Source organism: Rhinolophus sinicus, chromosome 1 (assembly GCF_057876585.1).
Source record: "Rhinolophus sinicus isolate RSI-liver-muscle chromosome 1, RSI-T2T, whole genome shotgun sequence".
NCBI classification, from domain to species: domain Eukaryota; kingdom Metazoa; phylum Chordata; class Mammalia; order Chiroptera; family Rhinolophidae; genus Rhinolophus; species Rhinolophus sinicus.
Window position 1 is genome coordinate 118,178,439 of NC_142501.1, and position 10,467 is coordinate 118,188,905.

A 10,467-nucleotide genomic window follows, 5' to 3' on the forward strand; every position below is an offset into this window, starting at 1 on the left:
ATCTGAAGAAAAGGTCATACCTATTAGAAATGACAGTCTGATTCTAGGGCCTACTCTTTAAAAGGTATACAGCCCTGATGTTTTGTGTAAATAAAGCCTTTTTAAAAACTCTTAGTTAAAACTCTCCATTGATGTGCACTGCTGTTTATAAATTAATCTTTTGCCTGAATCTTCACTCTGCTGTTCAAAAAAAAAAAAAAAATCTCCAAACCCTTGTAATCAATTCTTCTTTAATAAGTATATACTGTTAAATAGAAAAAAAAGTCCATTGCAAGTCCTTTATGAGTTATCTTACATATTAGAAAGACCAAATAGAATTAGTCATTATTCTTGGTGAATGGACTAAGTGTTTTTGACCATATGAATCATGACAGTTACTCAGACAAAGCCATTTAAACCAAGCAAACAGGACCTTCAGTTGGGAACACCATACATAACTCTTTTGGAAAGGTGAGGTTTGCTAAATAAAAAATATTTCTGAGGATCAAAGATGATCAAACTTCCTGTGTATCAGAACAGAAAGAACCCAAGAGAAATGAGCCAGGAGAACAGACTCATTCTTTTAAATGAAAAAATGCAAATATCCTTCACCACTAAAACAAGCAGATTTTTAAATCTCTGTTTTTGAAATCTACTTGTCAAAGAGTCTTCAAAGGCAGCAGAGAGGGAACAGATTTTTCATTGTAATAGTGGAAGTTGTCGGATAGTTAGGATCTATCACAAGATGCATTTTTAATTTTTTTCTTAGATTTAAAGAGATGAATTTTGGCAGTGTAGTTTAACCAGAGAGAACAGATTTGCAGTACTACTCTCAAGATCTACTTTACTGTCAGCTTCAATCCACCTGAGAAAAAAAGGAAAAATTGATAACTCAAATGCATATAATTCATAAACATTGGAAAGAAGAGCCACTTTGTTTCAGCAGTTCTAATATTAACCATCGGCCACACAATGCAGTGAAGAGTATTGATTGGCAGAGGGTAATAGAGAAGCCATAGGCTTAATTTACAGACATGTGATGTATAGAGCATTTTAACCTAATAAAATTTAATTTTCTGGATAACTCTTAAAAGAGAAGTCACTTAAATAATTTTGCTATTCTCTATATTTTTTGTCATCCAAAATATATTTCAATCCAAAATCAAATAATTTGTGTGTGTTGGTATGTGTGTATACACGTACATTTTTATTTAAATTAAATTTTTGAGGCTATACCAGCCACTGTGCCTATGGGCTGAAGCCATATGCATATTATATTTCATCTAACATATATATGTGTATATGTGTGTGTATGTGTGTACATATATATGCACACACACATACATGTAGCAAGTATTTGTATAAAATATATACACTTTGTTGTCATACTGGTTGTATGTGAAATTGTTTGTTTTGGAATAACCTCAGGCCACGGCGTACAGTAAGTAACTATTTGAAGGCCTAACTTCGTGTCCTCTTGGTGATTCATGCAGTAGCTCAAATTAAACCTCTGTGCATTGGGTTATGAATAATCTTCTGTTCCAAAGAAGGCAAAAGCTTCAGCCTGATTTAACACTACAGAATAAATTTCTCTGACTTCCCAAGTAGATCTAAATGCATTCTATTGACAAAATGGACACATAGGGGATTTTCTAAATACCGTACATAATGACACGTTCTCACACTTATAGGGTGATCCTATGATATCATTTCAACCTCCATTGTTAAAGATTATCACCAGAAAAGAGAGAAAAGAAAGTTCCTAAGAAAAGGAAAACGGGAACATGAGCACAGGCTTGGGAATTCCCTCACATCCAGAAAATTCCAGGTTAAGGCTTGAAGTTGAATCCTTCCCAGGTCTAGCTCTAAAGTTAACAAGAGTACAAGGCAAGCCATTTCTTTGGGGACAGCAGCATCATTTCAGTTAGACCTTCTGCAGGGTAAAATCATTCCTCTCCCACACACTATGGATGTCGGACTCCAAGTATAATAAGTAGGTACACTCACAAGAACCAAAGCTGACATGGGTAGAGCAGCAGGATCACGGTACACCAAAGGATCATATATATCGAAGAAATAATTCAGTGTCTTAGATTTTTCTATAAAAATTTGTGATCTATATAGGATTTCATTCACATGGACACTTACAATAAGGAGTATTTGCTTTGGCGGTAGTGGATCACACATCTGCTTATCTTGCTTTTAATATATTTTTTTTTGTTACATAGTGTTTCTGAGTATACAGATGTGAGTCAGGTAGCATTCGAATGCCCCACATATACACAACTGAGGTGCCCCACAACTGGCATTCCCCTGGGATCCTTGATGCACTGACGTTAGCCACACGAATCCAGTGTCCAAACTCAGAATCCTAAGCTTAGTGTCTGCACTATCAGTCAGCGTAAATAATAAATCCAGAAAATGTGCTGTATTTGTTGTTGTTTCCTCCGTGGGCTTTCCCGCCATCTAATTTGATGTAGACTTCATCTCCTGGCTCCAAATGGAGGACCACGCTGTTGCTGGCGTAGTCGTAATTCTGATCAGCGTCCTGGGCAATCGCGCTGGCACGCACCTACGTGGAACAGACGAGAATTAGAATCTGTCAGAGAGCATTCTCAAGTTGTCTTCTTTGCCAGTCACACAGCAGCAGAAGCCGATGCTCTGCCATCGCCCAGCATTGAGCACAGAACAGTCTTTGGCCTCAGAGCTCGACGAGGACATTTCTGTAACCGTTTCAACTGTTATTGGAAAGGGGGAGTGGAAAGGAGAAAATAGTGCTTTTGTGAGGATCTTTCCAGCGGTCTCCTCAGCTGACGTGTTATAAACAATGCCTATCAATGTATTCTCTTCCTAAATCACTACTTGTCCTACTGCTTGCATCTCTATACCCAATCCCTTCATTAAGTGGAAATAATATTATAGTAAAAAAAATTTTGCATTTTAATTTAAGCCAAATAGCAATATTCTAACGAGGTGTTGATGAATACATAACTTCAATCGAAACTTCAGGTAGTCCTCACGTTATTGGAAGATTGAGACCCACAGTAGGTACAGACTCAGAGAAATACCACTACTCTAACTCTGCTATATAGGAAGAAAAAAAGGGAGAAAGCCTTTTGATTTGGGGCTTTCAAAATCTCATTCAAGTAAAGCCCCTTTTACTATAGGTTAACTTATTTAATCATCTTTGGCTATATCACCCAACTTTTAAGAGGTTTTTTTTTCTCTCCTATCTGTGCCTTTTTATCACTTAATTGTGATGTGTGCACTTAAATCATTTAATTTCAACATATCTAAAAGTTATAGAAGGAGCTAAATTTCCATGATTTGAGGTCTCTCCAATTGCTAGAAGTTTTGAATGATCTCATTGAACACCCTTTTATATTTCAGTGATTCTAAATGTGGAGTTTGCTCTGAAGATGGAGCTTGCCTATAAACCCACTCATGTTGAGCCTGTGATCTCATTAGTGAGTTGATAGACATTTGCAAACAGTCAAATTGCCTATCATATCAAGTAACGTGGACATTCTGTCATATCCTCAACTCAAATTAGGTTTCATGTCCATGTAGCTATATTTTGATTCTGCCTTGGAAAAAACTTGCCAGTAGGCAGACTTGTATTTGATTTATTTCAGTAAAACATCTTCTAGTTTGTGGCTTGTTTCTGCTCCCGTCTAATGATATTTCCCTGAATAACATAGCAAGTGATTTAGTGGTTTTATAAACCTGCACTATGTAATAATGCATGAGTTGGGGTACAATATGCCAGATTTTATCACTTGGCAAAATGAGGGAAATGAGACATAAGTCAAGAATTTCCATGCATGTCTTTCAAAATGTAAATGATAGGTTTTCAAATTAAAGTTTCATGTGGTATGTTCTCACATTAATGCTGAGATGTTAAAAAAGGAGAAGGCTCTTTGACACTGCTGAACTTGTCAAGTAATTTGAGTAGTATTTTAAAAATTTCTTTCTGGATATCATATAGCAAAAGGAGAAAAGGACTTACAGGATTTAGCATTGTTTAACACTGGACTAATTGACACTAATATAATGAAAGCAATATACCATTCAATTACGTTCAGAAGCACTGACTCAAATGTATACACCAATTTAGTGAGGTGATCTTTTTTGATTATTAAGTAATAATACAATTTCATGTCATAATATTTCCCAGGAATTAATCACAATTTGTAGGAGTTGAGTGCTTTGATTCATTAATTTCATTTAGTCATTAATTCCCAGGGGAAAAAATCTACAAGGAGGCCAGTGCTATTATGACCTGATACATTTTTTTATGTGTGGATTTTTAATGGGTGAGAAAAATTTAAATACAAAATAATAATTAGTCATATTAGCAAAATATCATCAATCCATAATATATTTCCAGCTATGATTAATAAACCAGACACATTTTATTTAGTACTTTAGGCATTTAGTATATATTCTATGGGAATTATGTTTTACACTGTTTTCTATATGAAGGCATTTGGAAACAAGGACTCATTAAAATCACTTGATTTAGAGACAATAATCTTAAAAATATGTATAATGTAGTCTTTATTCTGTAGGTTACAACCACAAACCCATGTCAATATGACCATTTCTGTTCAGTAGTGGTAACCACAAAAACCTGTAAATGGCATTAGTGGGATCCCACAGACTGGAAGTTTCCCTTACGGTTTTCACTTCCTTTGTTGGATAAAGCCGGTGTGCTTGCTTTTTAATGAAAGTGATTCTCTAAGATTTTTACCTATCCTGTACCGTAAGACTTTCCCCATTAAATAACTGCCATATTCCAGTATACTTTGCATGACTTTGGTATGCCTGCTCACCTGCTCATACTCTCAAGGTATAATAGAACTTGAAATTTCAAGCTCTAGTCTCCAGCTCGGTGACTTCCAATGATTCTTCCTTTAAGCCATCAAACTATTGAGAGAGGTAACGCAACTACCCTGGAGGCTATTTACAGGTTCCTGCATGTACACTGATTTCAGTATTTTCTCTGGAAATATGAAGCATCCTTTCCTTAGCTCGATATACCCATTTCTACCTAAATGTATGCTAATATCTTTTCATATCATAAGTTAAGTATTTAGATTCTGCTTGATCTTTAGTGCATATTTCATGGCCCCTAAAAAGATAATGAATTTGACATTTTACTCATCTTGCTAACAAAAGAATATCAACCTACAAACTATTCACTGTTTACAATATACTTGTATCTCTTGTTCACTGGTGCTATAACATACATTCTTAGAGTAAAAACTGGTCTTTAATTATATAGTTCTAATCTTGAGCTAGTTTTAGTTTTTATTATAGTGGCTTATTATAGTAGTTTACAGTGACTGTATGCCAGTAGCAATATTTTTTATTCAGGTTTTCTGCTAAAAGTATACAAACACATGAAAAATATTTCCTGTTTCTAGGTAAGGCTATTTGAGTCCAGTTTTTACCTTTCATATGCACTATCATGGGCTTTCAGCAAATGGTAAGATTAAATTTAGGTTGATGGTTTCATGAGGAATTTGAGAACCACATTGCTTTCAGTGATATGTTTGTGACAATGGAATAGGTTGTGTAGCTTTAGCATTATCATATTAGTGAGGGTTTATCATTAGAGACAATATTTATGGTAACATTTGCTAATTGAATTAATTGCTACTGATGTTCTCATAATTTCATTTTCATTGTACTTCTGTGGAATCATAAACAAAAGGTTAAGTGGTGCATCATGTTAATTTACTGGTCTTTGATGTTTCCATCTGTGATCCTGCGTTAACGTGAAGCATAAATAAAATGGTTCTCATATGGTAACTGTCCAAAAGCATTCCTCTATTCTAGAGTGAACTGCATTTTCAGTTTAATTTTTGTGCTTCTCAAATCCACTTAAACCACAGAGCATTACACTGACATGGATCTCTGAGTTTCTGTTTTATGAAAACAAATTAGGTCAGCTCAGAGGGGGAAACTGCCATTCTAAGAAGTGACGAGAGAAGAGCATAATTGAAAATCAAGGATAAACTATTTAGTTAATAGTAATAAAGAAAGATTTTATAAGATTTCTCCTTTGCAACTGCCTGCAGACCAGACTCTACAAAATGGTTCTATACTAGAGATAAAATTCCTTAATAGTAATATTGTAATAACCATTCCCTCAAATAGCCTATGGGGAACTCGAAAACATACTGTTTGCTACTATATTTATTTTTTCTGAATTACTTGTTGCACACCTTTGCAGAGTAGCAGATTAAGAATGCCAATGGAAAGCATTATACATTTAAGGTCAGATAGTCTGCCTTGTTCTTTTTTCCTGATCCTCAAAGAATGTACAGGCTGGGATGATACAAAGGAGCAGTCTACACTCCAAACAATGAGCTCATTTAAAAACAAAATGCACACAGAACACATATGTGGGATGGGGATCTCGGAATCAATGTAACATACCTGGGCTTATCAGTCTAGACACCAATGTTTAAACTAATTTAAACGTATTGTTCCCTGGTTTTTTATGCAACTGTAATTTCTAGATATTTAAAGATGTGAGCACTTTTATACTTTGGCTGATAAAACTCGAATCTTATTCCATTTTAATGAATACCTCAAAAAACAATCTTTTCAGGGTAACAGTATTTTCCAGACCTAACCTTTGAGTCAGAAGAGAGCCAATTTGTAAATAAATGGGCACCTCATCGCTGCCTGCTGAGGGGCTGTTCATAAACCATTTTGTAAGTGTGACACAATAGCTCTATATTGGTACAGTGAGTCATACCCTTTTTATCCATTTACCTATAACTATCCCAGTGCTCTGTGACTAATTTTTATTTATCTTAATATTATTTTCATGCATAATAACTGTAATGAACAACCCTATCAGTGCCTCCTGGTGGCCACTTTCCCTCTTTTGTTCCACCAGTCCTGAGGACTTACTACTTCTAAATTTCTTTAGAAGGAAGGAGAGGTAGGAAGGAGAAGGGACAGGATAGGATTTTTTTGTCCTTTCTAGCTCTGGTACATTCAAAATATTTGTCTTTCACTTTTGAAAGAATTCTGACACTGAATTAGGTCTTTGGAAGAAATCCAGCTTTAATACTCTTTAATAGAAACCCGGGTTATAGCCAAAAAGTTGTGAATTCAAGGGGCTAGTGACCTGAAGCCCAAGAGCCCGTTAAATTAAAGTTGGCAATGGCAGGGTGGAGGGCCACGCCTGTGCTACCCAGTAAGCAAAGTTCCAGCTTCCAGCCCAAGAACTCAGCCTAGACTACAGACTTCAGGCTACAAGAACTCTGCCCCCAGAGGCTGCTGATTCAGGGTGTGCAGAGGGTCAAATTACACTTTTAGGCAGTTACAAATATTATTTTCCTCTTCTAAGGAATCACACACCTTGGTGTTGCAATGACCGCGAGTTTTTCACGCAAATAGGAAAGGGTCCCCTGCATAAAACTGAAGCCCTGTGGCACTTGTGGCAGCGCCGACTAGCTCGAGAGGGCAAAACCTCCTGGTCCGGGGCTAATCTGAGGCTATTTCACAGTCAAGGCCGAGGCCGCTGCCGGGTGTGCGAGCAAAAGCTGGCGCTCTCACGCAGGCGCCCTGGGGCCCACTGGCCGTGAGGCCCTTACCCGCAGGGCTGGGCTCGGCTTCTTGCCCTCCTTGCCACCTGCCTGTGCGTCTTAGAACCTACTCCAGTAAGCGAAGTTTCAGTTCTGTGTTTGGGAGCCTGTTTTACGGTGTAAACTCGTGAGTGTCAACTTTCCCTTTTGTTATCAGCACTCTTTACCTCTCCCCCTTCTTCTTCTGCTGAAAACTGAACGGGAGTTTGTGCCCTGAATTTGACTCTCCGTGGATTTCCAGGTCTGAGACATTGCTGGGACCATGCGACTGCAGGTCCCAAGGTCCTGCTTGGTTGGACTCGCTCCTTCGGGGCCTTTTTTTCTCCCTGGAGCCCTTGTCTTTCTCCCCCGGGTTTGGGTCTGTTGCCCTGGCACGCCCATTCCGGACACTCCCAGCCCTCCCATTCCCGCCAAAGCTTGAGAGCCTTTCTAAACTGTTGAGGAGCCCACAGCCGGGGGTCGCTTCCTGCTGCCCTTGGACTTCCACGGACACAAGCTGTGCAGGGGACCTAGCTCCTGGCTTCTGGTCCCTGGAGGGTCTAGCTCTTCCTCGCGTGCACGAATTTAGGTCCTCGCCTCGGAGCCGCCCTCTCTGGCTTAGGACCTCTGCCTCCCCAGGGTGGAACAGCGTCCTCCTTCACATTGCTCCCGGGAGCCCGGCTGCCGCGCCCTTCCTCCCAGGGCTCCCACCCCATTTCCGGGGTCTCCTCCCTCTCGCCTGCACCTTCCCGCGTTCCTTCCCCGCCCTCCCCGTGCCTGCCCGCACTCACCTGGTTGTTTTTGCAGAGATCAGCCCACATGCTGGTGCCATCCCCTCCTCGCATCAGGACGTGGTAGGTAAAGAAGTAGATGCCCGGGATAGAGCAGGTGAACTTGCCCGTGGTGGGATCGTAGTGGTTACCGAGGTTGGTGACCACGTCGTCGAACTTGAGCACCTCGTAGCCTTCGTGCTGCCGCTTGAGGCCGGCGTAGAAGGCGATCTTAGGCACCGTGCTGTAGGTGGCAGCGCTGATGGCCCCGGCTGCGTTCAGGCCGGGCGCCCCGGGCGGGCCCGGCAGGCCTTGGCGGCCGGGCTCGCCCTTCTCGCCCGGGGGACCCACGGGGCCCGGTGGCCCGGGCTCACCGGGGGGCCCACGTGGGCCCGCCTTCCCGGGCCTGCCGGCCTCGCCTTTGGGGCCCTGGATGAAGGTGGGCAGGGACTGCATGAGGCCGCGGTCCGGAGTGGCGGCGGTGCTGGGCGCCTTGGTGCCCCCGTAAGGGTCGCAGACCATGCGGCAGGTGCCCAGCATCTCATAGTGCGCCGACGTGCCGGCGGAGCTCACCAGCACCGGGATGAGGATGACCAAGAGCAGCACCATCACCACCCCCAGCGCCCCGGCGGCGATCAGGCGCCTCCTGCTGCCCACCAGCCGGCTCAGCGCGGGGCGATCCTCTTGTCTGCTTTTGGACAAAATTTTGAAGGTTGGGCGGGGACCTCTTCAGAGCCGAAAACAACCCCCTGCGAACCCCAACTCCCCTGGGCGGGTGCGCGCCGGCCGCTCCTCAGCTGCTCCTGCTCCCCCCGCTGAGGCTGCGGCTGGGGAGGGAGCTCGGATGCCAAGTGACTTGATCTGAAGTCCCAAGCTGGGGGTGGAGGCTGGGGGAGGGGTGCGCAGGGCACCCTCTCGCCTCCTGGGAGCCCAGGAGCCCCTTCGCACCTGTGGCTCCCGGTGGCCACCCACCACCAGGAGGGCAGAGCCAGCAGCCGCCTCTAGCGCTCACTCGGGCCGCTCACACTTTTATGCCGCCACCTGCGATCGACTTTTCGGTTTTTGCAGACTGCGCCAGTTCGCACCAACTTTCCGTCTGAAGTTGCCTTTTTCTGCTTCCTTCTCCTCTTCTTTCCCTCGCTCTGTTGGCCCTTCCTCTGCCTTTTTTTTTTTTCTTCCTCCTTTGCAACCACCACAACTCTAATAGACGCGCACCCCCAAAGACCCGCACGGGAGGCGCAAGCTGGGGCCAGCCACCCCCGTGCGTGGAGCAGCGGACAGGGTAGCTCTGGGAGACCCCGGGCTGGAGCCGAGGCGCTAGCGAGCGGCGGCGAGTGCCTCACGGCCGGGAACCGAGCGAGAGCGAGACTGAACGCAGAATTCTGCCTGGGTACCACCTGCCAGGAGAAGAGGAGGCTGGAAACGCGCGCCGGAGCAATTTATAGGCACCCAAGGCACAGAGGAAGGGGAGCCGCTTTGGCATCTCATTGCAGCATCTGCTCCGCGCATCCCACTCAGAGAGAGTTTGGCATTACTCTGACAATGTGGGATTTTTTTTTTTTTCGGCCTCTCTCTCTCTTTCTCTCTCTCTCTCTCTCTCTTTTCCCTCTCTGCAAATGGATGAACAGTGAGATCCTGAATACTCCCTTGCTGAACCCAGGCGATGGCAGCGCTCTCTCTAGACATACATGGGGGGGGGGGGAGACAAATGTGCTGTAGCCTTCAGAACACAAGGGTCACACCTAAGTCCCCTATGTCCCCACTGCCAGCAGCGCCAGTTGGAAGGTGGAGAAGGTTGAAAGGAGGGTGGCTTGGTTGACAATATTTCTCTACAGGCTCACCCACAATCAGTGCTTCAGGTGTTTTTCAAAATGTCACTTTTAACATAAGGAAGGCCCTTTAGAATATTCCAGATGGTAGATGGGATTTTTTTTTTAACCTGTGGTTTTCCTCTCCAGCCTTCTAAAATGAAGTAAGATGTTATCCAGAGAGCAGTAGGGTGTGTTGAAAAGCCAAAGGATAGTTCCATGATTTTAAATGAAAATGCCCAACGCATAAGGGGAGGAGTATGGTTCTTTTTACAAACGCTGTAAGTGGAGAATGTACACATCTGCACTCCACTTACAGGC

The 10,467-nt window shown here is 42.9% G+C and overlaps 1 protein-coding gene across 1 annotated transcript; it reads right to left on the reverse strand.

Annotated features, from left to right (window-relative positions):
* Positions 1 to 213: 213 nt before the first annotated feature.
* Positions 214 to 9,839, reverse strand: C1QL3 (complement C1q like 3). Its single transcript, XM_019746077.3, has 2 exons — positions 8,360 to 9,839; positions 214 to 2,551 (listed from the first exon to the last, which is right to left on the reverse strand). Exons 1-2 carry the CDS (start codon positions 8,945 to 8,947, stop codon positions 2,372 to 2,374), a joined length of 768 nt encoding a protein of 255 aa, XP_019601636.1. The 5' UTR covers positions 8,948 to 9,839; the 3' UTR covers positions 214 to 2,371.
* Positions 9,840 to 10,467: the final 628 nt, after the last annotated feature.

What these genes read in the sequence shown, in the direction of transcription:
- C1QL3 (XM_019746077.3), bottom strand. Translation starts at nt 8,947, where the DNA reads ATGGTGCTGCTCTTGGTCATCCTCATCCCGGTGCTGGTGAGCTCCGCC. An exon ending in ATCTCTGCAAAAACAACCAG is followed by an intron (nt 2,552 to 8,359) that starts GTGAGTGCGGGC and finishes TGTTCCACGTAG; the next exon opens with GTGCGTGCCAGCGCGATTGC.